Genomic DNA, 27,359 nt, shown 5'->3' with positions numbered 1-27,359 from the left:
AAGTCTGATTAATGAGATTTAGAGTCAGTGATTAGTGAAGGAATAAATGGATTGGTAGATTAAAGAGACGTCTAAAAGACCTAATTTAGGTCTGAATCCTGTCTACATAAAGTGATTTGATTGATATTAATACAACCCCATTTTCTCAGTGGGTCTGCAAGATTCGGATGAAGCTAAAAACTTGTGCCCTAACTCAAAAAAAAAAACTTCATTTGTAGTTGTAATGACTTCAGCCTGGCCACTCCTTGAATGCATTCATATATATATATATGCGCATTAATCAGTTCAGCCATCAACTTGTCAATCCAGTTCTGGTAAATGGCTGAAGCTAAAAGATACTCTTTTCTTTTCTACTTTGATGATGAAAATGCCAAATGAAGATTAAAAAAAATATGGAAAGGGCAATATTAGAGAGATAGGGTGGGGCCGGGGGGGTGGGCCAAACCTAGTTAAAATGGAGAGACCTAAAACTCCACTCTCTCTCTCTCTCTCTCTCTCTCTCTCCCATTTCGAAAGGAATCATAGGATGCTAACATCACAGCTCCTTTATCTAGCACAGAAAGACATAGAATAATCCAACCCACAAAGTGAACACGTGTCAGAAATCCCAGTAGCCGAATCGGAAAAGACAATGAATTCATCCGTATATTAATACCCACCCATCTCTAAACACTCTCCTCCTCCGAAAATAGGTTCCCGGTTTTATCCCTAGTACGAGTTCATACAGCCTTTTTGTATTACACTTCCATTTCATCTCGTTTTGAGAACAAAGAAAGAACAACACAAATCCAATTAGTACATAGTACTGAAGAAAGTTTCTGAAAGAAGAAGTGGGATTTAGAGAGAGAAAAATTCATGCAAGGGGGGATAAAGATGGCGAAAATGGGGGGTGAAGTAGGGGAGAAGGAGAAGCTGGGGTTTGAGGCGACGGAGCTGCGGCTGGGGTTGCCGGGGAATAATGGTGGGTGTGGTGAAGGAGAAGGAGGTGCTACTGCTGCAAGGAAGAGAGGATTCTCTGAGACTGTTGATTTGAAGCTTAATCTGTCGTCCAAGTCCAAGGAGAGGTGTGAGACGGATCCGAATGAGAAGGTGAAAAGCTTGCAGAAGGAGAAGATTCATCTTCTTCCTTCCACCAATGATTCCGCCAAGCCTCCAGCGAAGTAAGTTTTCGTCTTTCATTGTGTCCTTCCACTGACGAATTCAGTTTCTGTTTATCATTATGCCATCATTCATTAGGGTTAGGTTAAGATGGTTTGTCAGAGAGACCAAGAAAGAGACAGTGATTTCTAAAATCATCCTCCCAGAAAAGTTAGATCTTGTTGTGATAGAAAAAGAGAAAAAAAGGAACAATATAGTAGATTCCAATGGATGTCAAAGGTAAAAAAGAAAGTTTTGATCTTAATATTTTTCAACGTATATAGTAGAAAGAAAATAAATTCATCTTGCAAATTTATGTCATTTTCTTCTGTACTTGAAGTTCCTTCTTCTCTGAAAATTCAATGCATTAAACAGAATTAAATTTGCAGAAAATTTACCTTATAACACATGGAACTTAATTTCTACTTTTAATTTTCATGTAAATACAGAAACTTAGATAGAATTAATGAACATAAACAGATCTACTATATACAATATAATTGAAACTAACATCACAGTACTCCCATGTTATACTAAAAGTTTATACTAAATTGGCCATAATTTCAATATTAAATCTGGTAGAACTTCATTTACTTGGATTAATTTTGGTGAATATATATGAATTTCAGGGCACAGGTGGTGGGTTGGCCGCCGGTTCGATCGTTCCGGAAGAACATGTTAGCTGTGCAGAAGAGCAGCCCTGAGGAAAGTGAGATGTTGAGTGGAAATGGTGGAGCTTCTTTTGTGAAGGTGAGCATGGATGGTGCTCCTTATCTTAGGAAGGTGGACTTGAAGATGTACAAGAATTACCGAGATCTCTATGATGCCTTGGGCAAAATGTTCAGCTCCTTCAGCATTATTGGTATTGTACTAAATCAATTTCTAATTAAACAAAATTAATTCTTAATTTAATTAATTTTGATGAAATTATATTGAAGGGAATTGTGGATCCCAAGGGATGAAAGACTTTATGAATGAGAGCAAGCTTATGGATCTATTGAATGGTTCTGATTATGTTCCTACATATGAAGACAAGGATGGTGACTGGATGCTTGTTGGTGATGTCCCATGGGGGTAATTAACTTCCATTTATCCAAAAAAAAAAACACTAATCTCATAATTAACGTGTTAATTATAATAATTAATAAAAATTACTAACCCAACTTTTATTTTAATCAGGATGTTTGTTGAATCATGCAAGAGGCTACGTATAATGAAAGGCACTGAGGCCATTGGACTCGGTAAGCATAATTTTGTTCCAACAAGCCACACAAGTTAATTACTTTAATTATTTATAATTATGATGATTATTTTTTTTTAATTTTTTATGGGATTTTCAGCTCCAAGGGCCATGGAGAAATGCAAGAACAGAAGTTAAGTGAGTTGGCCTGCTCCTTGAATTAGACAACGAAGTATCAGAGATAAATGAAATTTGAGCAGCAAGTTTTAGAGTGTTAATATGTTATTAATTATGGCTTTTTATATAAATTAAACGTGAGATATTTGAGTATTTTATTGTGGGCAGAACAATAATATGAGTACTACTATGTGTATCTATTTTGAGTACACAAATAGATACATATTTATGTGTATTATCACGTGATTGGATATTATTTTATTTTTTATTTAAAATTATCCAATCATATGATAACACATATCAAATATGTATTCATTTATATACATAAAGTGGGTATGTCTGGTTTTACTCTTATGTTATGTTACAAATTAAGACTTTGGTTATGTTCTGATTGTCGGCTTGTTTAGTGTTAATGGCTTGCTTTACGTTCAATAATAATTATAATAATAACCCAGTTTGTTTTACTAGATTTTTTTATTATTATTATTATTTAGTTTAATTATTTCATGCAATTGCTTATTCTATTTTCTTCATGGGATTCTTTGAATAAATAGAGAAAAAATATAGATAGTGTCCCATTAGAAATGTTGAATGAGGGAGCAAAATCATGTGCATTTTGATGGAGCATTTATTCATGCCCATTTGTTTAGGTTAGTTGATTTATTGTCACAGCTTTGAATATAGATTTCTGTCTCCATACATCATAATATTTATTTGACCATCCTGGCCCCTTAATCCAATGTAAATATTTCTGAGTATCTTAATTTACTTCAGATAAAACATTTATAAATTTGACTGACTGTGGTCTGGTCCCTTTTGTTAATTGCATGTCGATTTTATATTATAGCACGTAAGTTCACACATATCTTGGATCTGGCATTGCTGAAACTGATGCATTTTGCAATATTTAGAAGGTGTAAAGAAAAGAGATTTCTGGGAGAAAGACCCAATAATCTTGGCTTTACTGAAAAGATTAACGTGAAACAAATCAAATTAATGATCCGCATCTCTTGATTACCAATAAATGATATAGAGAGAGATAATTGAACTTGTTACGTAATTGGGTGTTTCAATATGCAACAAGAAAGAGAGACTTACATGGGTCAAATTCTGAATTCAGCATTTACCTTGTTCGATGTAGCTAATTTAGGTGGGGGTCTCACAATAAAAAAAAAGAGTTAATTTATATTCAACTTACCTTCCCCTACCCACTTTTAGAATCCAGGTTTATGTTACTTTCAATTTTAAAGTGCTGTCGTTTTGTCTTTGGGGGTGGTTGGGGTTTTTAAGGTGACGACTTGTAAGCATGCTGAGTATATATAACTAATTCAGAATAAATTTATTCAATAAAATTCCGCTTAATACTTTGCTGGATCACTAAGTTTTGTTGTTGAATCTTTTTACTCAAAAAAATAAAAACAAAAAATCAAACAAAAGATATGACCCAATAAGTCTCAAATTCAAACCCTTTTCCTCGGGTTCTATGTCTTCAAGTTATCTCTTGAGACATATATATTCATTCATTATACAAAATTAAAACTTGACAATATAATAAAAGCGACAGCTGATACTTTATGCCTCAGTTTTGCAGAAACTTTAAGCCAAACAGATTCATATGATCTTTTGCTCTAGTGCAACTGGTGATTTCATCTTCATAATTCAATAGACTTTATTACCAAATCTGCATTTTTCTTTGACTTCATAATAAGCTCTGCATTGTGTCGATCATTATACTCTATCTGCGAAATGAATTAAGTATTTATAACATATAATTAACTAGTACAAGAAGAGTTGGTAACCAACGTGCATGATATTAAAGCTTACCCGCCATTTAGCGACATCCAGGGGCTTCCCTGTAATTGGAAAGGAAAAAATTATAACACTTGTTTATTTATATTTCTCTATTTGCAGAGGATGGGAAATTAAAAGGACCCAAACCTGTTGAAATATGTCTCTTTAAAACCCTTTGCATAGCCATGTCCAGATCAACATCAATGAACCTTGAATGAGAGAAAAAAAAAAAAAAAACACTGACACAGATTACTCAGCCGTTTCCCAGAAAACTCAGCATTCAAGTTCTCCAAAAGGCAATTCGTATTTTTTTGCTATCTGATTTCATTTGACAGAAAAGACCTAATGAAAAAGTGGAGAACATATTAGTCTGTCCAAGACTAAAAATATCTTACAATCCCACTTAGTCCAAGATGTTTCTAGCGAGGAATTAACAACTTTTAAATTTAACAATGCTCAAAAAATGGAACGTTTAAGCTCTTCACAAGGCGCATAAGCTTGATGTGCTGTGAAAATTCTCTTCTAAAATTATTGAAATGTAGCCATAACATTTCAAAAAGAAACAGGAGGCAAAACTTTCTTCAAAGAATATTTATTTTATGAGCCAGATGTGCCAGAAAAATGCAATATCTGTTACGGATACTCAAAGGTTGGTTTTGGCTATGCCTACACAATGTCAAAGAACTACATGACCTCCTACAACTGCATAAGTCAAAAAATGGTCACAACTTCAAATTTCCTGACCAGAATATAAATAAAAATAAAACAGTGAATGCATGGGTACTATCAATCCTTACCATTTCTCATCAAACATAGATGACACATCCTTCCAACATCCTTCATCTAAAAACAGATAATTTCCTTCTACTATAACCACTTTATGCCTGCAAAAAGAAGAAAAAAGAGTTGAATTACTTCACCATCCACCATCTACAAGATGCTGCACAGAAAAATCTAACAGAACCAAAACCATATAGAAGAGATACCATGAAATGAAACCTTTACCCAAATTTCACAATCTCCATATATGTTCAAACTTGTTACCATTGGTTTCTATCTACTTCTCTAAGTAGCATCACTTAATATGTCCAAAAGTTTTTATATCAAACTTGTTGAGATAGATAGCATTCCAAAATACTGTAATCTCAATAAGTGACACAATAAGCTGATCATAGAAAGGTTACATATCTTCCTTCTTTAGCTTGTTGAACATCATTCTACTATTCTGTGCAACAGAATTATAGTCATTCATATGAGAGAAGGTTTCTGCATCAGACCCGGACCTCATGCTACACATTGAAAGCAGTGTATATGCTCCAAAAAGGCTCTATGAAGAACCAGCATTAACCAGTATCTCATCAACATAAAAAGTGTTTACAAACAAATTAATTCCAGTCAATGTTATTAGTTAATGACATAATTACTCACTGGAGGCTCACAAAGATATCATCTTCAACTGGATCTCCAACACCATGGTCAAATGATGGCACATAAACTGATCCCTGTGAAACTTAGGTTATCAAAATGCAATCAAAATGTGAAATTATTGTATTTTCTAGCCACATAAATGAAATTTATTCAAATATTTTGACTCTCTAAATACATTCAAAGCATTCAATCATTGCTAAGTGCACAAGTCCAAACAATTCTAACCTGATTTTTCAGATTCTTCAGACAATTAAGCAGTCGCAATGGATCAAATGTCCATGGAGCTGACCATGAAGGGAAGCATCAAAGCTGTTAGTATTCATGAAGCTTCAAATTTGTAAATTGCAAATGCAGAAACCTCACCTCCTCTTCTTGCATGAGCCTCCTTTGGATTCTGAAAGGCAAGGGCATTAATTAGAATCAAATGTTTCAAGGTGATGAAGATTCAAATAAATAAAATATAGAGGAGGCTTTACCTCCATTGCATCCAGCTGAGAACGATATAGATGGAACCCATCCATAGGAAGAACTATAGCAACATTAGGAGGCTTAACCTGAGAATCAAATGAAGAAGCTTTTTGAGGCCATATCTTGTTTATACGTCGCACTACTTCAGATGCTAGAGTGGTCTTTCCAGCACCAGGAGGGCCAGCTAAACCCACCATACACCTGAAAGGTTATTCAACTGCACAACTTCAAGTGCCAAGTGATAGGCAAAAAGCAAGGCAATTAAAAATAAATCAGGGGTTTAAGAAACAGGCTCTTAATGGCAATCCCAAATCAACAGTACAATGTGTAACAACATTCTATATTTTTCTTCTACAGTCCCTGGATCAACGGTCCAAATAGCAAGAAAGAGAGGGACATATTGGGGACCACACTCAGATGTAATACTAGAAGTTATCAGATATATAAATTTCAAACATGCTCAGAAGATCAATTGAGCACTCTAGCTCTGCACTTATAGGATAAAAAGAAATCGTTGTCCAATTCCCCTTTAACACAAATCACAGTAAGAGGGTTTACTGAATAATAAGTCTCGTACCTGGAATACATGAAAAATTTAAACTTCGAATAGCATTGTTCTAATATAGTTTAGGCTAAATTTTATTAATCACAAAAACAGATTTCAAGTGCCAGAATTAAAAATAGAAATATACAGGTGCACATATATATTACTACGTCAGAAGGAGTCAGGGTGAGTGAGAAAGAATCATGTGGTAGTTAGAAACATGAGAACAAATTTCTTCATAAGAAGACCATGCATAGCACAGTTTTTTCTTGCTAGTGATAGAAAATAACTTACTTCGCACTGGGATTTGATGCAATCAATGATGTGGGAATAAGGCGCTCAGCCAAAGCATCATAAATCTCATCCATACACCTTAAAAGAAAAACAAGAGACATTTACTCAAATAAAATACATAGGTTATGAAACAATGCTCAGCCAAAGCATCATAAATCTCATCCATACACCTTAAAAGAAAAACAAGAGACATTTACTCAAATAAAATACATAGGTTATGAAACAATAGACAAGGGCCTAGACACAAACAATCAAACATTACATGAAGATATTGACAAAATTAGTATATGTGCATGCCTATGTACAGTTGATAACTAGAACAAATCAGTTGATGTAAAAACAAACCAATAGATGTCTTTTACACATTTTTGCTACTACCACTCCCTACAGTAATGGCATATACAAAATTGCAACCTGATGGGAAGCATAAATATTTAAGTCCCAATTTTTGTAACAAATGAAATCTAATTCAAAAAATAAAGGTTTGAGCAAACAGTGTACTCATGGAAAACATAATTTAGTGATCATTTTATAGTCCACAATTTTCTCTCCACATGGAAAAAAATCTGTCCTCATTATTCTCTGCTTCTTACCATGACATTGGATAATTAGCCAATTGGAAGCTCACTTATTCATCAAACATATCTATAAGAAAATGGTCTCTCAATTCAGAAGCTGTAAAAGCCATGGTCTGATCAGCATTTGGACAATGTACATGTTGCTTCAATCATCTATGCAACAGGATCACCAAAACAAAGGTTTTCTAGCAAAAAAAGCATCTGTCAATTCTAGCAGATATCCCCCAAATGTAAGAGACCAGACTTGGAGGTTGTGAATTTTTCATTGTCAGCTAATGGAAACTAAATTGCTGAGAATCTTCAACCATGACATATCGATCATTTGGATAATATTAAATTAGTTCAATTTAATTAAGGTCATAGCTCTAGGTTGATTTCAAGTTAATTATCTCGCAAATTATCTGTCCTTCTCTGGATACAAAACATGAAAGCCAGAACAGTAAGGGTTGCCATTTCAAGATTTTCCAATTCTCTACTCTAAAAAAATTTTCCATTACATATACAAACTGGCCAGGTGTCTTATGATCTCTAAGATCATGTCTCATTACCAACTTTCACACTAAATATTGGCCTATATTACGGCAAACAATCACTTCAAATTCAGTTTGAAGATGTTTTGCTACCATACCTAGCCTCTAAAATAGGAATTTCTCTCTGTTGACTACACAAAACCTGAAAGGAAAGCAAGAATTCAATCATAATAAAATGAGACTAGCATCTAAAAATTTCAAATTTTCAATAGTGTCAACCAAAATTCAACCTTGAGATAGTTTCTTTTATGAACCGAACGTCCCGTATCACTTAACAGAGGTTGTGCAGTTCTGCTCTGTAAAATGGGCAGCGAAACACGATTCCATGAAAGAAAGTGAATTCTTTTTTGAAGTGATAACTCTGCATATCAACAAACAAGTTTACCAAAAAAGAGAAAAACCAAATACATATTATTAAGAAAATAAGCAAATGGCATCTACAAATCATTAATACAATTAAAAGTGATATAATAAGTTATGGCTGAAACCTGTTGAAGATGAGCACAGATAAGTTGTTGGGTGGTTGGTGGAAAGCGAAGAGACCTCCATCGGAAAAGAAGTGTCGATTTAGAGGCAAAGAGAAAATGCTGAACTAAAAGTAATACATCAGCGACAAATCTCGGTTAAATAATGACACGTGTATTCATGTGTACACTTATAAAACTAAAATAAAGTTTTGCACCACCGTATTTTAAATATTTACTTGTAACCCAAAACAGTTTAAGAATAAGCATTTTTTCAATTTACAAATATTAAATAATATTATTTTATGGAGAAATTGAAAATTAACACTTTTTTAAAAAATTTTGGCATTTTACATTATTTTATCATTCTCATTACTGAAACTTTAAGCAGGCAATGTAAAACATTCTTGTTACTGTTTCAAAACACTGAATTATTCTTATCATATGAGCTAACGTGATAAAAATTTACTGTTTCTTCAAAATTGAATGTTTTTTAATTTCGTATTCTTTTGCTACATGATAAATCAACAACGCGATGTAAAGATGATGAAATGGGGTATCAAACACCATCACACTTGTCATATACAGATAATAACAAGATGTTTTACCAACCATGCATGAATCAAAGAAAGAATAGCTGATGATGTTATAAAATTATAAGCTCTTCTTATTTTTAAGGATTGGGCAACCAATATAAGTCTCGAGACCAAAGCCGCGGTCAGTTTCTTACAATATGGCTTGTACTTCTAAACTAAGCCTCACTCGTGCTTTGAGAAAATGCATTTCTACAAGGTAGCTGCCCCCACTAGCCACCAATTCAAACAATTACAACCATTTCCTTCCACCCATCCATCCAGGGTTAATTGCCTCTATAAATTAACATCAAAACTAACAAGAAGTTGCACCGTGTACAGAAAGAATGGTGTCCTAAAAAAATTTTGATCAGTTTACAAGGATGTTACATTGCCGTCTTCCAACCCTCCGCCGCTTCATATCATTGTCAGATGGCTGCTGCCAACAAAATAGTTTAACATAAGATACTAATGCAAAGAACCCAATTTCTTTAATTATAAAGAGGATTACTTCACATAATTTGTATAATTTCTATGTTATAATAGAATATGTTTGAGAAACACTCAATGCTGATAAATAATGACTTGTAATAAATATGGTGACTGTGGATCAAAACTTAGAATTCATTCTGTAACACAAGGTATTATCTTCCCTACATCCAATTACAGGTTGCATTGAGAATTATTTATTTTACCTGGCTATAAGAATGTGGCAACCAAACTCTCTTTGAGCCATCAGCTGAACGTTTAAATGCATACTGATTCTCCACAGCAGCAGAGTCACAATTGACCTGGCTCTGAATGGTCCCAATCATTAACTCTTGACACCCTGAGGCATGCACACTTTCTAACTTGGGGCATTGAAGTAGCAAAGTATCTGAATATGTTGACAAGTTAGAAAAATTTAGTCTTACAACATTGTTAAAATTGATAGACAAGTTCAAGAGAAAGAGAGCAACTTTGAGTAATATACCTGGACGTAAGTTTCTACAGGAATTCAAATTCAGATCATTGAGTTCCGGACAGTTTAAAAAAAGGGCCTGCAATTAAATATACAAATTAAGAAACATAAGAGGAAAAATATGTTGGTATACACTAATTGAATTTTGTATATATCTTACATCTAATCCAGAGCAACCCCATAAGCTTAATTTTTTTAAGTGGCAATGTTTAATAATCAGCTTCTGGTACATAATATGTGGTTTGTTATTGAAGGCACTCTGTAACTCAAAATCACTGGCCTCATCACAGTTTGAGTTTTCGGAATTGGGATCACATATGGACATTCCACAGTCCATGAGTTCAAGAAGAGGTAGTTGTGCTGTAGCAAACTGAATGCCACCTGAGAGGTCCAGGCAGCAAATCTGTTAGGACAAGTTAAAACGAAAAAGAATACACTGGAGATGTTATAGAATTCATCGACGCCATTATTTAGAGCCAGGAGTTAGAGATTACTTGAAGTGATGTTAGGACAAAGAGCAAGGAGGAGTCTTGACAGAGTGTTGGGAAACACATTGCAGATCATTCCAATGCCACTATCACTGATACTAGACCTGCAGTTAAAGTGGTGATATTAATTATACAACCCGAAAGATTAACTTATTGACACAACTATTATTTGAAAGACTCAATAACCATAAATACCCGCTAAGATCAAGTAATTCCAACTTTGAATAGGTTGAAGCAATGGCAGCAACAGATGCATCCGTAATGTCAGATCCAAGTACAAGTGAAAGCATTCGCAAACCCCTGAATAATAGGACTCTTTCATCAATAAATATCCTTTATTCAAATAGTTATACAAGTGTATACACAAAACCACTAGTTAACTGAAAAAGTAACAAAGGTGAGACCACTTATAATTTTTCATGTTTTTCTTCAAGTGAATGTGCACATGACCGACAACAACAATTAACAGATGACTGACAAACCTTAAGCTTGCAGCTGTGATGGCAAGCACAACAGCATGGGAAAGTCGAGTTGATGCAATGTGTATGTTTTGTAACCTTGAACAATTCCTAACCAACCCATCAGCCATGGCAGTAAGATCAGTACTATCATTCTCTTGGTAAGAAAATTCCAAAGATATCTCCTTTAGGTTGGGACAGTTAAAGACCTACATAAAGACAGATTCATATGGTTAATAAGAATTCATCTAAGTTGCTATTTAAGAGAGAATAAAAAGAATAGTTACCATCTTAGAAAGGGAGTTGAGATCTGAAAGCCAAAGTGTAGAAAGACTCGAGGAGCAGAGGACAAACCCTCCTAAATTAGAACATCCTTCCATCTTAAGACTTGTAAGACATCGTTTATCAGCAACAAAACGACCCAATTCATCTCTACATATGATTAAAAAAAGTTTTACCAAACATATTTGATCAATTACACACCTTTCAAATTGTATCAGAACAGACATTTCTTGGACCAAGCAAAGGAAAAGCAAGCATTATAAAAACACAAAATGGTCAATACATTATTTGCAGGTATAAGAAAAGAACCCAAAATTTAAAAGGTTCTAGTCGTAGGTACCAAACTATTTCAGAGGCTTAACAACTTGTTATGTGAAAGAATCATTTAAGGAGCCATTGCCTGATACTTTGAAAATCTGAAATCGCATAATGCATTACAGCAAAGAATTTCGTAAACAATTGTACAGAATCAAAGATCAAGAAGAAAAACATCTGATATCATTTTGATGTGTGAAAATTACTTAAAATCTTACCCACTTAATACATACCTCTGACAAAAGATAGATAGTTAAAAGCCCATTAATTCTAAATACCAACTAAGCGATCCCTCATTTTGAGAACTGTTACACCTACGCGTAATCTAAATGTCACTGATAGATATGCAGACCACTTTCAGCCAAACACTAAACTTGAAATCTATTTGACTATTTCTAAGATCTAGGAACCCAACATTAACAGACGCCAAAAGCTTAACATCTCTTAGAAATACTATTTACCAAGTTCAAACAACAAATTTAAATATAAAAAAAAAAAAGATTAGAAATTATACCCAGTGATCCGATTGACAGCACTAGCAGATGTGGAGATTTCCATGCACTCCAGATTAGGGCAAGAAAACGCGATGCACGCTAACATTGTTGCATCTACATCACTGCAACACCCAATCAAGAATTAAACTTCAAAAAATAATAATAGTAATAAAATCAGATCTACAGTCAGTCCTCACACTACTCTCCAATAGTACTTTAAAACCATTTTTGATTGCTATGGTCTTATAGGTTTATTGTTAATTATTTCACAATTCATAAAAATTACCAATTTTAAATCAAGTTGTTTTAGGATTGATCTTTAAGATAATCCAAGGCATCGATTTAAGATGAACCATAAGCCAAACAGTACCACACTGGATCCTGTACCGAAGTTCATAGATCAAACAGTCCCATGCATTTTCTCTTCAAATTATTTTGAGATCACAAAAATTTTAACTCATTTCATCGCCTAATTTAACAGATCTGGTAATTTGAAAGCGTACTGGCCCAGAACCCCAACCTTTCCATTCTAAGTGAGAGTCTAACAAGGCCAGGACACTTCTGCAACACCGATCCTACAAATCCGACCTGAGCTCTCGCCGGCACTCTAAGTCGGAGCTCCTCCGCCGCCCTCCATAGCCTCCTCGATGTTTCTCTCCAACCTTTACACACCTTGGCGGCCGCCAACAACCCCACCGGAGGCAACCTACGTAGCACCTCCCACAAACACGACGCCGGCAACCCGCCGGACACAACCGGATCCACTGTTTCCTCGTTCACCAACTCCGGAGAATCACAACTAAGATCAATATTATCAAAGGAGAGAGCTCGACGGAGGTGTGAGTAGTGCTGCTGACGCTGCGGACGATTGGCGGACAGTGAAGTGGGAGCAGATATTCCGGCGGAGGAATCGGAAGGCGCAGGCGTAGTAATAACGGAAGCAGTGGATGAGGATATCGGAGTGGTGCCGACGTTGCAGTTGTGGCCTTTCTTGGGGAGACCGCAGCGGCCGCAGTTGTAACTGCCGCGTCGCTTAGAGGGACGGGCGTTGAAGTCGAAGGCAGAGAAGTCGGCGGATGAAGAAGAAATATGAGGCTGGTGACGGTGCATTGTTGAGCTAAAGCTGAGAGAGATTGCTTAGAGAGAGAGAGGGAGTGATTCAAGTGAGAGAGGCGTCAAAATAAAAGGAGGGGAGTTGGTGACGGAGGCGCGGGAGTTCGATAAGTTTTCGCGCGTTGATTTTCAAGTAAAAAGAGTGGAGCGTCGAATGTGACGTTAAATTACTGTTTTAGCCTCGGTTTGGCGGGTGGTACACGTGATTGCTTTTTCCTTTCAAAATTTTCTTATATCCTGACGGCTGAGACGGGCTGTCCGGGACTCTGTTTTGTCCGCTAGGTTATTGCTTTTACATGTCGAAGTGAAAAATTAATTTCATTAATATTTGGTTTTAAATTAATTTAATAATTCTGCATTTATGACTTAGGGATTCGTTCATTGTTTTTATTTATTCGAATTGGTTTCGAACAACCCATAAAATTCAAAACACCTTCGATTAATTAGAAATGTACAGCTTATAAATATTTTTTTAACTTTATATATTTAATTCTTTATTACCTTTTTTTTTAAATTTTTGCTCTATATTGTTTATCAATTATTAATCAATTTTATTTTGTTAATTTTTAATAATTAAAAACCTCCTCTATATTAATTAGAGGAGTCTATATTAATTAGAGGAATAAATACTAAAATAAAAAAAAACAATTGAAGTAATATTAAAAATGATTGTTGATTTTAAAATTGCGAAATTTTAATTATTGGGAGAAAGAAATTGAAATTAACTAAAATGGGTATTAAGTCAACAAGAAATTCTAATTTTATCTTTATATAATATGAAATTTTCCTCTCATATCTCCTTTGTTTTAGAGGGCCTTAGGACTTCTTTTTTTAATTTTTATTAATTAATTTTTGAAACTCAACATCTTAATAATTTTATGAACTGTATGAATAATCTTAAACATTTGACCAGGTTGAGTTTATATATAAATGCTTTCACTTACTCGGGAAATTAATTAAAATAAGTAAAATTTTAAGTGTTTATATATTTTTAGGCCATCCTAGAAAAGTTTTATCAAAATAAGTAAACCGCATTTTTTTTACCCTTTTTATCCTTATGTTGAAAAATCAAGTAAAAATATTTTTTCTGAGAATGTGCATCGGTTTATGGTGGTTACGATGGCGGCAAGGGATTTTACACTGAAACCCTAAATATGTCGAATTATGTATATGGATGTTTTTGAATGTTTCAAACGCTTAAAATGATGTAGTTTTGATGTTAATGGATGTCTGGAAGTGCAGCCGTTGAGACACAAAGACGTCCAAATTTACAGTGTCACACAAACTGCGCAAATTTACAGTGCCGCGTAAACTGCGCACACCGCGTAAACACTGTTTACATCGCGTAAAATACTGTTCACATCACGCAAAAGTAGATATCATAGTCTGTGAACAGTATTTTTGTGCGATTTTGCAAGCGGTTTGTGTGATGTGAACAGTATTTGCGCAATGTGAACAATATTTGAGCTGTGTGACCAGTGTTTGCGCGGCACTGTAAATTTGCGCAGTTTGCGCGACACTGTTCACTTTTTGCGCTTTTGTCTCTCAACGGCTACACTTCCAGACATCCATTAACATCAAAACTACATCATTTTAAGTGTTCAAAACATTCAAAAACATCCATATACATAATTCGATATATTTAGGTTTTCACTGTAAAATCTCTAGCTACCATCGTAACCACCATAAACCGACACACATTCTCAGAAAAAATATTTTTACTTGGTTTTTCAATATAAGGGTAAAAAGGGTAAAAAAAAATACGGTTTGCTTATTTTGATAAAACTTTTATAGAGTGACCTAAAAACGTATAAACGCTTAAAATTTTGCTTATTTTAATTAATTACCCACTTACTCAATGCAAAGGTTTAGGAGGCGTTTGGTTTGGGTAATGTTTTATCACCAAAATAGAAAGATTACCTTGAAGATAGATTACTTAGAAGATTACTGGGTATAAATGATTACTATATTTGATAAAATTTGTTATGTATAAATAATTATTGTGTTTGGTTAAAGGTAATAAAAGATTACTAATAAATTATTTTACTTAAATGTATTTAAATATAATTATTTTTAAATATTTTTTATATTATTTGTCATATTAATTAAAAATAAATTTATTTTTATCTTAAAAAATTATAATATAATTATAATAAACTCAAGATTACCTCAGTAATCTTTAAATACCTAAGGTGAAGGTGATAATCAGATTACCACCTATATTACCTACCACGTCAGCATTGATAATAGAAGATTACTGTAATCTTTTATTACTGATAAACCAAATAAGAGAATAAAAGATAAATTACTAAAGTAATTTTAAAAGACGTCAACTAAACGCCCCTTTAGGGTTTTTTTTGTTAACAAATATACTTAAGAATAGGATAAATGCCTATTTTCCACCCAATATTTGATAAAAAAATATATTCTCACTTTTTGAATTCAAAAGTACCAATTTATCACCCGCCTGTTAAAGTTAATAGTGAATTTCAATGGGCAAAAGTTATTTGTATCATTTTGTCCAAAGATTATAATTTGAAATGTAGGTGGGGCTGTAAATGTCATTTTTCCAAATTGGCTGAAAAGCAAATCGACATTTTTTTAATCTTATTTTAGAAATTATTATATTTATCTCATATATTTTTAAAATATATTTATTTTTTTATAATTTTAATATGATATTTACTTTTCTAGATTGTTGTATTAGACTATAATTATTACTTAAAAATAATTGAATTTTTGAATAAAATTCATGAAATTATTACCTGAAAAGAATTGAATTTCCTAAATTATTATCTAAAACAGAAATTAAAATTTCAAATTAATTTCATGAAATTATTACCTTAAAACTCAATTGAATTTCTAAATTGATTTTATGACATTATTGTCTAAAATGATTTTCATAATAGAAGGGATCATAAATTTATTTTTGTCCTAACTTGTCCAATTTTCTAAATATTTGTTTAATCTTCAAAAAAAATTATTTAAAGCATATAAAAAAAAAGTTAAATTATAATATGAGAATCAATCCCTTAGTATAAATAATATTATGTATATTTATTTTAGGTATATAATTATATACATACTTATATGTGTTATCTCATAATTGGATGTTATTTTATTATTAATTTAAAATTATTTAATCATGTAAAGACATATATAAATATGTATATATTTATGAACCAAAATAAATTCACATAGTTTTACTCACCCTTATTCGTTCTATTGAAATTTGTCATTAAAAAACTCTTAAATGAGGAAATGATTTTTTTGCCATCAACTCAATTCTATTAATAACCCTAGTCACATGAATTCCCCAACAAATTTTGATCAAAATCTTTATTTTATAAAGCAAAGGCCAAAGGACTTATTCCCTGTCAAAGTATACTGTTATCTCAAGTTTTCCTCCGTTAATTTTAAAAATCTTATTTACCCACTTATAAACAGTTAAAATTAATGAAACTTTAATTCTTTAAAATTTTATCTATTTTTCCTTCTAACCCTTAAAAACTAACTATTTTCCCCCTAAAGTAAGTTTCAAAAAATAACATTCTCTTTATAGGGTTTAGTTTTCAATATTTGAAGTCAAATTCGAGCCTATCATCGACAACGAAGCTTTCTTGATGCATCACCATACTTCGACAGTCTCTCTTCCCTCCTCTAGAATGTCGACCAACATAGATCTGACCTGAAAAGATGAAAAACTTCATCAAGAGACGAAGCTCTTTGTCTTTCTAGGCCAGATCTGTGTTGGCCGACATTTCAAAGGAGGGGAGAGAGACCACTGGAGCATGATGATGCGTCGGGGAAGCTTTGTCCCCGACGATGGGATTAGATTTGGAGCTAGAGATTAAAAACTAAACCACGGGGGGGAGATGTGATTTTTTAAAACTTGGTCTAGAAGAAAATGGTTAGTATTTAAGGTTTTGGACGAAAACTAGATTAAATTTTAATATTACAGGGAAAATGATAATTTTACTCCTGAAACTATTAATTTTAACCGTTTATGAATAAGTAAATGAAAATTTCAAAATTAACAAAAAAAAACTTGAGATAACAACATAGTTTGGGTGAGAAATACTCCTTTGGCCTAAAGCAAAACATTAATATCAAATTCATCATCCATACATAATCAATAAAATCTAACATCCAAATTCTATAATCAAATTCATTACATACAATTTGTCAAAATCTCATCAATTCATCGTTAAATATTTCTAAAAAATCTTATCAGTCCAACCTCTAAAAAAATTATTCACCAATGTCAGGATCTAATAATAATCCAAATCTAATTAAATCTAAAAATTAAAAAACACAAATTTTGCCGCCATTGTAGCCCATTTGGGGTCCAGACAGGGCAGATCTAGCTGTGGAGACCTTGCGACAGCCAAGTCTAGCCAACGCAAAGGCCAAAGGAGGCGATCAAATGGTTGTTGATTGGCTATCACACAGGCGGCCAGATTTGGGACTAGACCAAATGGGAGATAATTTCCCAACAATATTTATCACTAATAATGTATTTATCTTGAATTAATAATAAAGATCCAAAAATTAAATTGATTTTTTATTATTATATTAACATAATTCGTTATCAATTATGTAGGAAATAATAGAGATAATTTTGCCAACCTATTCCAGATAAAAGCCTTTAGATTTATTTATTATGACCCTCATGTTATAAAGTTTGTCCCGCAATAACATATCAAAGACCATCACACATGACAATGGTTCAAAGCTCATGTGACGTATAAAGCATTTTTTATATTAATTTCAGTAAATAAAAAATTAGAATTGTTAAAATTAATCAACTTCCAATTTTTTATATTAAAATAAATAAAAACATGTAAAAATATTAGTAATAGTTATAATCCAGAAAAGGACAAAACATCCTCATCTTTTTGCTCCCTGATGACGGCAACATATCAAAATGTTAAAACTATCAGTACTGTACACTTGAAGGAAATTTGGAGGGTCAAATTTAGCATCAAATTCTAAAATTAAATTAATTAGACCTCGCAACTTCCTATTAATTATTTTTTTCGACAAGTATATGCTTTAGTGAATCCCACATACCACAGTTTTGAAGGCCTATAAAACTAGTGTCCGAGTGGAACCAAGGTATCTCGGTTTTAAAACACGATTCAGTTTAGTTTATATAATTTAGTTCGATTTAGTGTAGTTTATATTCATTTAATTCAAATTTAAATTCAGTTTGAGTTAAGAGATTTAATTTATTTTAAAATTGAATCAAATTCAAAGGAAAGAGAGTTTGATTTAGGTTGATTTACGATATAAGTAAATGATTTGATTCAATTCAAATTTGATATGTGATTTGATTCAAATTATGTTAAATAATTATTAAATGATGTCATTTTGTCAATAAGTTATAAATTTAAACTATGAATCTAAACTATGTATTGAAGTTACGGATTTAAACTATAAATTCAAATCAAACTTGAACTGAACTATAATATTAATTAGATGGATTCGAACTGAACTATTTTTTATTCAAATCAAAAAACATTTAAGCTCAATTCGATTCATATCAAACCCAAAATAAAACAAGTTTTTATAGAGACAGTTACAATCACATAAGCATACTTTTACTATTTTAACACAAAGATGGTAGAAACAAATGCATATTTATCTGCAAATAATAAGAGTAAATCTTACTATTCATGCTGAGACTTCACTTACGAGAAAGAAACAGCTTGGTTGACAAATGACTATGGCGATGCAGGGTTTGCAATTGCAGAGGCGTAATTATTTACCAGAGCCAAGGCATTGCTCGTCAAATGAGAAATTTTAATAACGTGTCTGCGAAGCAAGGTCTCCGCATATGTCTTCAAAGGCTTACCTTTAAGTCCATCCATGCAAGTATCCTCATCCGTTAACGCTGCACTTACCCATGTTTGAATATCACTCATTATCACCTCAAAATTTGAGTTTTTAATCTCACCCATTTCCTCTATACTCTGTTTGAGCTCATCCACCGAATCATTTATCAGCTCTCTGCAGTCTGCCATTGCTGCCGCTGTCTCTTTAGGAATCAGCCCTGGAATTTTAGACATCTTGATCACCATCCTGGATGTTGATTTGGTGGCTTTGAGGGTTACGTTGAGGGCAGTGGTTGCTAATTTTTCAGGGCTGGTTTTGATTTTGTTTGCATAGATTGAGAGGGAGCGGTAGCATAATTTGGGATATATTGTTGTTTCACATGAAGTTTTTATGTACTCTGTGTTTGCTTTACTGGGAAGAATTGCTGTGCTTGCCCAGAAATGAAGGAGAAAGCATAAAGCTAGTACTGCAGGGCTCAAAAATGAACTTGCCATTTTCTGTATCAAAGGATGTTACAGAGAAACAAGAGTTTGATGAAATCAGAGAGGACCAACAGCATACATAGAAGTTAAAGGGTCATTGTCTAGCTCAATTATGAGTGTGTGTCCCACTGTAAGGAGGGGGAAAAGCCTGATTATAAGGATGATTGAATTCCAGAAGGTTAGAACTTAGAAAGCCTTCCCCAGATGATGATGAAAGTAAATTATGGGATAAGATTTGAATGATCTCCAAGGTTTTCAGATTTGTTTTTTTTCAAAAAACAAACAAAAAAATAATTATTCGAGGAAAACAGAGTTATTCCCAAAGCTGCCCCCTTCAAACAAATTTAGGGCTTCATTATCAAATGGCATACAGATTGCTTTGGCAGAATCTACTTGAGCCAACAAAAGGCTTTTCTTTTCAATGTTGAATCAGACCAAGTCCCTAGATGTACTCTCATCCCCGAATAGATATCAAGAAAGAAACTCAATTTAAATTTTCTTTTAATTTTGATTATTGTAAATATAAAATCTTCTATAAAAATATGAATGGAGAAGAAAAGTTATTTATTTATTTATTATTATTATAGAATAATGATATTTGTATTTCTTTTTAAATATATATAATATGTTATCATATAATTATATATTATTTTATTTTTAATTTAAAATAATTTAATAATACATATTATAAATATATTTTAAATAGATATTTAATATTTTATTGTTCGGGTTAGCAAAAAAAGAAAACAGTCGCTAATACCAAATTAATAAATGGGGCTCCTGGCGTCCATAGAGACAGCCCAAATGCAATCTTCTGGACTTGAAAATGAGAATAGAGATGGGGTCCCAGTCTCAGTCTCAGTCTTACGCATCTATCCAATCAATTTCATTATCAAAACCCAATCCCACCACACTCTTTACTACATGCGGTTGTATTAATTCTGAGCTATGTGGCAACTTTTCCTCCCCCATGTTCAATTTCTGGCTCACGAACTTTTATTTCATCCAAATTTTGCAGTCATGACAAGATAGGACAATAATATATACGAATATATTTTTATTATATAATTTAAGTATGAAAAAAAATTTATTATTATATAATTTAATATTATTTTATTTTTAATTTAAAATTATTTAATTATATAATTTTCCCTATGAACTATTTTATGTCTATTTTTTAAGTAATACTTTCCCATAAAAAGTTTTAAAAATAATAATTTTTCTCTAACAATAAACTTATATATATAAATAACATACATAATTTATTATACAAATAATAATATATCGTTATATAATTGACTGTTATTTTAACTGTAATTTAAAATTATCAAATCATATTATATTATTATTTATACACATTATTTATATATATAACAATACTTTTTAGCATATATCCTAATTTTTATATTTATTATCAGTCCAATAAAAAAAAAATGCCTAACTTCAAATTGGAATATAATATAAATTTAGAATAAATAATATTATACATATATATTTTAAATATATAAAGAGATATACACTTATGTATGTTATCATATAATTGAATATTACTCTATACTTAATTTAAAATCATCCAATTATATATAATATATATTAAGTGTATATCTATTTATATATTTAAAATATGTATATTGATTTAGGGTTCTTGGAAATTATTTATGAAAATAAAAGAAGAAATACTAAAATTAATTTATTTTGCTTCTCTTAATAATATATAAAAGAATAATATTATATGTAATTATTTTAAATATATAATATATTTATTTATATATTTAAAATATATATGTATAATTTTATTATATATAAAATTAATAATATTGGATTTGGATTGGGTATTTCTAATTGTAATAATAATAATAATAATAAAAGAAATTGTTTGATAAAAACATTAATTTATTATAAAACTAAATGGCCAAAAGACTTGTTCCCACCCAAGGTAAAGGGAAGTTGCAAGTCACTTTAAAAAATCTAAATATTTATTTATAATATAGTTTTTATTAAAAATTTTAATTAGAGTTAGCAATAAAATTATTATTTATTAAAATATTAAAATTTTTCTCTTCAGTTTTAAAAACTCGTAATTTACCTTTAACTTAAAGTTTAAAAAATGACAATTTTCCTCTAAGATTTTTTTTTCTCTTTTTTTTAGCAACGATTTGTCATCTTCGATAGTCAATCGTCTTCTCTCCCATCTTATATCTCCTTCTAGGACTCTTTACTTTTTCTCTCTGACCACTAATCAATGCTCATTTAAAAATCCAAATGAAGAGATCGTTTTGTTTAGATGATTTTTATCGATCGGTAGTTTGAGACGAAAGGGAGAGAGGCCAAGAGGGAAAGATAAGGTAAGAGGGAAGATGACTAATGGTTGGAGATGATAGATTATTATCAGAGGAAAGAGAACAAAAAATCTAAGGAAGAAATTGTTATTTTTTAAACTTTAAAAAAAAAATTGAAAAGAGATTATGAGATTTTAAAATTGAGAGAGGAAAGTGTGATAAAAGTTTAATTTTTTATTAAATAACGATTTTATTTATAATTTTAACTAAAATTTTTAATAAAAATTATTTCATAAATAAGTTTAAAAAAATTAGAAGTATGACTTAGGATTTTACTGTACCAAATGGAAATGCTCGTTCGTATTATCTTGGTAGCCAACACCCATTTAGAGAACTACAAGTTGTAACCACAACCTCTTCTTCTCTTTATCCGAGCCAAGAGTCGAAGGGAGAAAAAGAGGAAAAGAAAAATGGCTGCTGGGAGTGTAACAGCTTCTTGTTCTTCTTCAATATCCTATTTCAAAATCACTGCTTCTCATAGAAGGAATGTTCCTTTCTCTCCTCCAACTCGCTTTCTCGGTCTCCCTTTACGACCTTCACATTTTTTAGGAAGCTTTCGTGTCTTCACTTCCACTTCTTCTTCTTCCAAGCTCTTCAATTCACGCCACACAAACAGAAGAAACTTATCAGTTTTTGCTATGGCATCTGAGGGTATTTATATCCTTTACTCTTGTTTCATTAATTTCTTTTATAAACTGAATTTTCCTTTCTTTTTAGTAATTATGGTGTACTCTTTATCTAAATTGTTGAAATTTTAATTTTTTTTAACTGAGTTTGCTTAAGTAAATTTCGTTTTTTTATTTTATTGTTGGTTTTTTTTATTAAGCATAAACTGTAATTACATTTAAGAGATATGTTTGAATAATCAGGTTGCATACAATTATCTGATTTCTCCTGAGTTTTTGTAATGGTTGTTTTGTGTTAATTATAGAGAAATATTAAATAAGAAATAATCAGTTTTATCTGATTAAAATTATGGATAAATTATGGCTTCCTTGATTCTAGTTGTCTCCCTTTCTCATAATTCGCTTAAAATTTATTCATGAAATTGTATCAAATGAAACTTGAGTGTAAACTATAAATGTTGCTCTTTTTTTTTTTTTTATTGGGTTTCAAAAGCCGCTTAATATATTTAGATTAAGTAATAGGCATTCTTGCTTGGATATTGATCATATTTGCCCTTGTAATATTGTGGAAATCACCAGATGTTTTGATGGCATTGAAAATTTAGGCTTCGTAGTTTAGCAAATTGGGAATTCTTACAATTTGCAGTATGTGTCAATGTGTATGTATTCTATTGGTACTTGTGTGTATTACTGGATTTTGGCAAAGATAGCTGATGTTAATTTTAATTATCATCTTTTTTCTAGAGTCAAAGCGTGTGGTACCTTTGAAAGATTATCGCAACATTGGTATTATGGCTCACATAGATGCAGGGAAGACTACTACAACGGAACGAGTTCTATACTACACAGGAAGGAACTATAAGATTGGTGAGGTACACGAGGGAACGGCTACAATGGACTGGATGGAACAAGAACAGGAAAGGGGGATTACAATCACCTCGGCTGCAACAACTACATTTTGGAACAAGCACAGGATTAATATCATTGATACTCCTGGCCATGTTGACTTCACACTTGAGGTGGAGAGAGCTCTCAGAGTTTTGGATGGTGCCATATGTTTGTTTGACAGTGTTGCTGGTGTGGAACCACAATCTGAAACTGTGTGGAGGCAAGCTGACAAGTATGGAGTGCCCAGAATCTGCTTTGTCAATAAGATGGATCGTATGGGAGCAAACTTTCTCAGAACAAGAGACATGATTATAACAAACTTGGGTGCTAAACCTCTTGTGATCCAATTACCAATTGGGGCAGAAGACAATTTTAAGGGAGTTATTGATCTTGTGAAGATGAAAGCTGTAATATGGTCAGGAGAGGAATTGGGTGCAAAGTTTGTTTATAAGGATATTCCATCTGATCTTCAGGAGTTGGCTCAAGACTACAGATCTCAGATGATAGAAACTATAGTTGAATTAGATGATGAAGCTATGGAGAACTATCTAGAAGGAGTTGAGCCAGATGAAGAAAGCATTAAGAAATTAATTCGGAAAGGCACTATTTCTGGCAGTTTTGTGCCAGTTCTATGTGGCTCAGCTTTCAAGAATAAAGGTGTTCAACCTTTACTTGATGCTGTGGTGGATTATCTGCCCTCACCACTTGACTTGCCAGCAATGAAGGGAACTGATCCAGAGAACCCTGAAGCGACAATTGAAAGGGTAGCTAGTGATGATGAACCATTTGCTGGACTAGCTTTCAAGATTATGAGTGATCCATTTGTAGGATCTCTTACATTTGTCAGAGTTTATGCAGGGAAGCTCACAGCAGGATCTTATGTGCTGAATGCAAATAAAGGAAAGAAAGAAAGAATTGGTAGACTTCTAGAAATGCATGCCAACAGTAGAGAGGATGTTAAGGTGGCTTTAGCAGGTGATATTGTCGCTCTTGCAGGTCTTAAAGACACCATTACAGGTGAAACACTATGTGATATGGACAACCCCATTGTGCTTGAGCGAATGGACTTCCCTGATCCTGTGATTAAGGTTGCAATTGAACCCAAGACTAAAGCTGATGTTGATAAAATGGCTAATGGTTTGATCAAGCTTGCTCAAGAAGACCCTTCATTCCACTTCTCACGAGATGAAGAAATAAATCAGACAGTGATTGAAGGAATGGGAGAATTGCATTTGGAGATTATTGTTGATCGGCTAAAGAGAGAATTCAAGGTATGTATCAGCCACTTTATGCATCTAATTATATTGTATTACATTCTACACTGTTTAGAACTTTCTTATCATATCAAAATCTATCAAGGATATTAACAGAGAGGTTTACTTGTGCTTTTATGCACATGTAACACAAATGCTGGTAAGTTTTTGCATATTATTTGTGAGAATAATGTGCACATTATCTTGGGGATGTACTACCATGAGAGGAAGGGAGCTGGGAAAGACAATTTTTGTTGAACTCATTGAAACTTTCTGTGTTGGGTTGGTAGCCCTACTGTTTCCAAGCTTTATTGTCAGAAGTTTGCAAAAAATAATATTTTATTTTCTTATATGGTTGCTTGTCTTAACTTGTGCTCCTTGTTAAAAATAGGTAGAAGCTAATGTTGGTGCACCCCAAGTGAACTATCGTGAAAGCATTTCTAAAGTCTCAGAAGTGAAGTATGTGCACAAGAAGCAATCAGGAGGACAAGGGCAGTTTGCTGATATAACTGTCAGGTTTGAGCCCATGGAGGCGGGTAGTGGATATGAGTTTAAAAGTGAAATCAAGGGAGGTGCAGTTCCAAAAGAATATGTCCCTGGGGTGATGAAAGGATTAGAGGAATGCATGAATAATGGTGTCCTTGCAGGCTTCCCTGTAGTTGATGTGCGTGCTGTACTTGTAGATGGTTCTTACCATGATGTTGATTCAAGTGTCTTGGCATTCCAACTTGCAGCGAGGGGAGCTTTCAGAGAGGGGATGAGAAAAGCTGGACCCAAGATGCTGGAACCTATAATGGAAGTTGAAGTTGTCACACCAGAAGAGCACTTGGGAGATGTCATCGGTGATCTCAACTCTAGAAGAGGTCAGATCAATAGTTTTGGTGACAAACCAGGAGGTCTAAAGGTATGTCAAAATTGTTGCTCAACTTTCTGCCATGGTGTCTGCTTTTAAAAATAAAATTTTGATCTTCGGTAGGAAAGAGGGAATAGAAGGGTTGAATGTATCTCCATGCCTTTCTTAATTTACAGTGCATGGGATTATTGCAGGTTGTCGATGCTCTGGTTCCACTGGCAGAGATGTTTCAATATGTAAGTACACTCCGGGGAATGACAAAAGGTCGCGCATCTTACACAATGCAATTAGCCAAATTCGATGTTGTACCTCAACACATCCAGAACCAACTTGCAGCAAAAGAGGAGGTTGTTGCTTGATTTTATTTTTTACATAAACTTGATTAAGTCCAAGGAATCAAGTTTCTTTTTGTACCAATGACATCAACTTGATAGGTCCAAATAAGCATTTATTTTTTGGAAGAATGAATCAACAAATGTACTCAAATCCCAAAAATGTGGATGTTGATTAGTAAAGTCTATAGGGAATGTGTTGGGTTGTGTAGTTAATTTCCTCATATCAATTTCGGATGTCTGGCTCTATCCTCAACTTCAACCTTTGCTTCATCCAACTTTCTCTTAGCTTAGCATTTTCTCTAAGAGTCTCTATGAGCGAAACTCCCAACTGGTTTACCTGCTCCGCCTGCTCGATAAGCTGCTTCCTTTTAGACCTGACGAGTCATCTCGTTTCAATCAGTTGGCACGACAACCTTGCAAAGTCAATATCTGTCCTTCATGCATGCTCCCTACTAGAAGCAAGCGCAGGTCGCAAAGTCTTGGCTTCATCATTGAGGCCCTGCTCTGTAGCCTCAAGTTTCAGCTCAGTGGCCTGGAGCTGCTCCTTCAAGACTGCCACCTTTCCCTTAATTGCCTTTTTACTCATAACTGTCAAAGAGGAGAAGATAAACCTCATCGTATGTAAGCGAGAGCACACTTAAAAGCTACAAAATAAAGTGAGAGAAACACTTCACGGATATTAAATAGCAAAGCTAAATTCTATTACCTTGACACCATTTTCGATAAGCTTTTTTAGCTTTGTCAGTGCAACCATTCCTCAGATCCACACCCAACTGTCCATCGAGATGCACTGCCTCCCTCGCTAATGAAGCCGCAGGAGCAAGTTTTGGGCACGCCTCAAAACTAATTAATCCCTTTTCCAAATTCTTTATTAGGATGCTTTTGTGTTTAAACTAATTAATTAGGCGTGCTTCAAAACACCAAGTACCCCTGCGAAATTACCTTGACAATTATATATGAAATCCTTTAACATATTAGAATAATGAACTTGTGGTCAACAAATACCTATGTTTTATACTAGGTTATCACTAAATAAACTTAATTTGTGTAACTTTAACATTACATTCAAAATTGGTGGATATAAGATAATGATCACAATTGGTGGAATTCAGCCTTGTGCGTTTTTTGTTGGTTGGTTTACAAATTTTGGCCTCACCGGCTTGCATAAAACAAGCCCTGCCAGCTTCTTATTACATGGAATAGTTCTTTTTTCTTTTTTTTTTTTTTTTTTTCCAATGAAGAACTTTTATTTAATTCTTTTTAGGATTAAACCTAGTGACAAACCCTCCCATGGTAGACCCACAATAATTATATAGGAAAAATTAAAAGTTTAATTTTGGTAATGTCACCCACAGATTTCAAATCCATGTTCTCCCGTTCGAAAACCTCCCACCTTGGCCACTCTGACGGGGAAAGAGAGTAGATTTCATTTGCTTTAAATAATCAACTTCAGTCTTGCATTGCATCTGCC

At 33.1% G+C, this 27,359-nt stretch overlaps 5 protein-coding genes across 6 annotated transcripts; 2 read left to right on the top strand and 3 right to left on the bottom strand.

The window, feature by feature from the left end:
• Positions 1 to 610: 610 nt before the first annotated feature.
• LOC123212543 (auxin-induced protein AUX28-like) lies at positions 611 to 2,958 on the top strand. Its single transcript, XM_044631719.1, has 5 exons — positions 611 to 1,160; positions 1,767 to 1,999; positions 2,076 to 2,211; positions 2,317 to 2,378; positions 2,478 to 2,958. Exons 1-5 carry the CDS (start codon positions 856 to 858, stop codon positions 2,513 to 2,515), a joined length of 774 nt encoding a protein of 257 aa, XP_044487654.1. The 5' UTR covers positions 611 to 855; the 3' UTR covers positions 2,516 to 2,958.
• A 976-nt stretch (positions 2,959 to 3,934) lies between these two features.
• On the bottom strand, positions 3,935 to 8,755 carry LOC123209954 (putative uridine kinase C227.14). Its single transcript, XM_044628066.1, has 12 exons — positions 8,616 to 8,755; positions 8,358 to 8,488; positions 8,226 to 8,269; positions 7,020 to 7,097; positions 6,190 to 6,382; positions 6,077 to 6,107; positions 5,939 to 5,997; positions 5,714 to 5,787; positions 5,083 to 5,169; positions 4,433 to 4,494; positions 4,319 to 4,347; positions 3,935 to 4,233 (listed from the first exon to the last, which is right to left on the bottom strand). The coding sequence occupies exons 1-12, from the start codon at positions 8,674 to 8,676 to the stop codon at positions 4,147 to 4,149; spliced, it is 936 nt and encodes a 311-aa protein (XP_044484001.1). The 5' UTR covers positions 8,677 to 8,755; the 3' UTR covers positions 3,935 to 4,146.
• A 477-nt stretch (positions 8,756 to 9,232) lies between these two features.
• Positions 9,233 to 13,389, bottom strand: LOC123210546 (F-box/LRR-repeat protein 17). 2 transcript variants are annotated; one of them, XM_044628969.1, is made up of 10 exons: positions 12,682 to 13,389; positions 12,182 to 12,283; positions 11,358 to 11,502; positions 11,095 to 11,279; positions 10,808 to 10,912; positions 10,619 to 10,716; positions 10,285 to 10,505; positions 10,137 to 10,203; positions 9,859 to 10,040; positions 9,233 to 9,602 (listed from the first exon to the last, which is right to left on the bottom strand). In XM_044628969.1, the coding sequence occupies exons 1-10, from the start codon at positions 13,269 to 13,271 to the stop codon at positions 9,534 to 9,536; spliced, it is 1,764 nt and encodes a 587-aa protein (XP_044484904.1). In that variant the 5' UTR covers positions 13,272 to 13,389; the 3' UTR covers positions 9,233 to 9,533. The 2 variants fall into 2 exon arrangements, with proteins under 2 accessions (XP_044484904.1, XP_044484905.1); XM_044628970.1 differs by having other exon boundaries at positions 9,233 to 9,599; positions 12,682 to 13,387.
• A 5,362-nt stretch (positions 13,390 to 18,751) lies between these two features.
• On the bottom strand, positions 18,752 to 19,869 carry LOC123210581 (pectinesterase inhibitor 10). The gene has a single exon (XM_044629026.1). The coding sequence runs from the start codon at positions 19,604 to 19,606 to the stop codon at positions 19,001 to 19,003; it is 606 nt and encodes a 201-aa protein (XP_044484961.1). The 5' UTR covers positions 19,607 to 19,869; the 3' UTR covers positions 18,752 to 19,000.
• A 2,386-nt stretch (positions 19,870 to 22,255) lies between these two features.
• Positions 22,256 to 26,101, top strand: LOC123212293 (elongation factor G-1, chloroplastic). Its single transcript, XM_044631383.1, has 4 exons — positions 22,256 to 22,584; positions 23,304 to 24,718; positions 25,092 to 25,604; positions 25,748 to 26,101. Exons 1-4 carry the CDS (start codon positions 22,344 to 22,346, stop codon positions 25,910 to 25,912), a joined length of 2,334 nt encoding a protein of 777 aa, XP_044487318.1. The 5' UTR covers positions 22,256 to 22,343; the 3' UTR covers positions 25,913 to 26,101.
• The last annotated feature ends 1,258 nt before the right edge of the window (positions 26,102 to 27,359 follow it).

This window comes from Mangifera indica, chromosome 3, assembly GCF_011075055.1.
Source record: "Mangifera indica cultivar Alphonso chromosome 3, CATAS_Mindica_2.1, whole genome shotgun sequence".
In the NCBI taxonomy this organism is placed as follows: Eukaryota; Viridiplantae; Streptophyta; class Magnoliopsida; order Sapindales; family Anacardiaceae; genus Mangifera; species Mangifera indica.
The sequence above is the reverse complement of the archived record's forward strand: the minus strand, read 5'-3'. Positions and strand labels throughout refer to the sequence as shown.

What these genes read in the sequence shown, in the direction of transcription:
- LOC123212543 (XM_044631719.1), top strand. Translation starts at nt 856, where the DNA reads ATGCAAGGGGGGATAAAGATGGCGAAAATGGGGGGTGAAGTAGGGGAG. An exon ending in GTTGGTGATGTCCCATGGGG is followed by an intron (nt 2,212 to 2,316) that starts GTAATTAACTTC and finishes TATTTTAATCAG; the next exon opens with GATGTTTGTTGAATCATGCA. An exon ending in CACTGAGGCCATTGGACTCG is followed by an intron (nt 2,379 to 2,477) that starts GTAAGCATAATT and finishes TGGGATTTTCAG; the next exon opens with CTCCAAGGGCCATGGAGAAA.
- LOC123209954 (XM_044628066.1), bottom strand. Translation starts at nt 8,676, where the DNA reads ATGGAGGTCTCTTCGCTTTCCACCAACCACCCAACAACTTATCTGTGC. An exon ending in GGCTCATGCAAGAAGAGGAG is followed by an intron (nt 5,998 to 6,076) that starts GTGAGGTTTCTG and finishes CTTCATGGTCAG; the next exon opens with CTCCATGGACATTTGATCCA. An exon ending in GATATCTTTGTGAGCCTCCA is followed by an intron (nt 5,170 to 5,713) that starts GTGAGTAATTAT and finishes TTCTTTTTGCAG; the next exon opens with GCATAAAGTGGTTATAGTAG.
- LOC123210546 (XM_044628969.1), bottom strand. Translation starts at nt 13,271, where the DNA reads ATGCACCGTCACCAGCCTCATATTTCTTCTTCATCCGCCGACTTCTCT. An exon ending in TCAACTCCCTTTCTAAGATG is followed by an intron (nt 11,280 to 11,357) that starts GTAACTATTCTT and finishes GTCTTTATGTAG; the next exon opens with GTCTTTAACTGTCCCAACCT. An exon ending in TGCCACATTCTTATAGCCAG is followed by an intron (nt 9,603 to 9,858) that starts GTAAAATAAATA and finishes TTTTGTTGGCAG; the next exon opens with CAGCCATCTGACAATGATAT.
- LOC123210581 (XM_044629026.1), bottom strand. Translation starts at nt 19,606, where the DNA reads ATGGCAAGTTCATTTTTGAGCCCTGCAGTACTAGCTTTATGCTTTCTC.
- LOC123212293 (XM_044631383.1), top strand. Translation starts at nt 22,344, where the DNA reads ATGGCTGCTGGGAGTGTAACAGCTTCTTGTTCTTCTTCAATATCCTAT. An exon ending in GGCTAAAGAGAGAATTCAAG is followed by an intron (nt 24,719 to 25,091) that starts GTATGTATCAGC and finishes TGTTAAAAATAG; the next exon opens with GTAGAAGCTAATGTTGGTGC. An exon ending in ACAAACCAGGAGGTCTAAAG is followed by an intron (nt 25,605 to 25,747) that starts GTATGTCAAAAT and finishes GGATTATTGCAG; the next exon opens with GTTGTCGATGCTCTGGTTCC.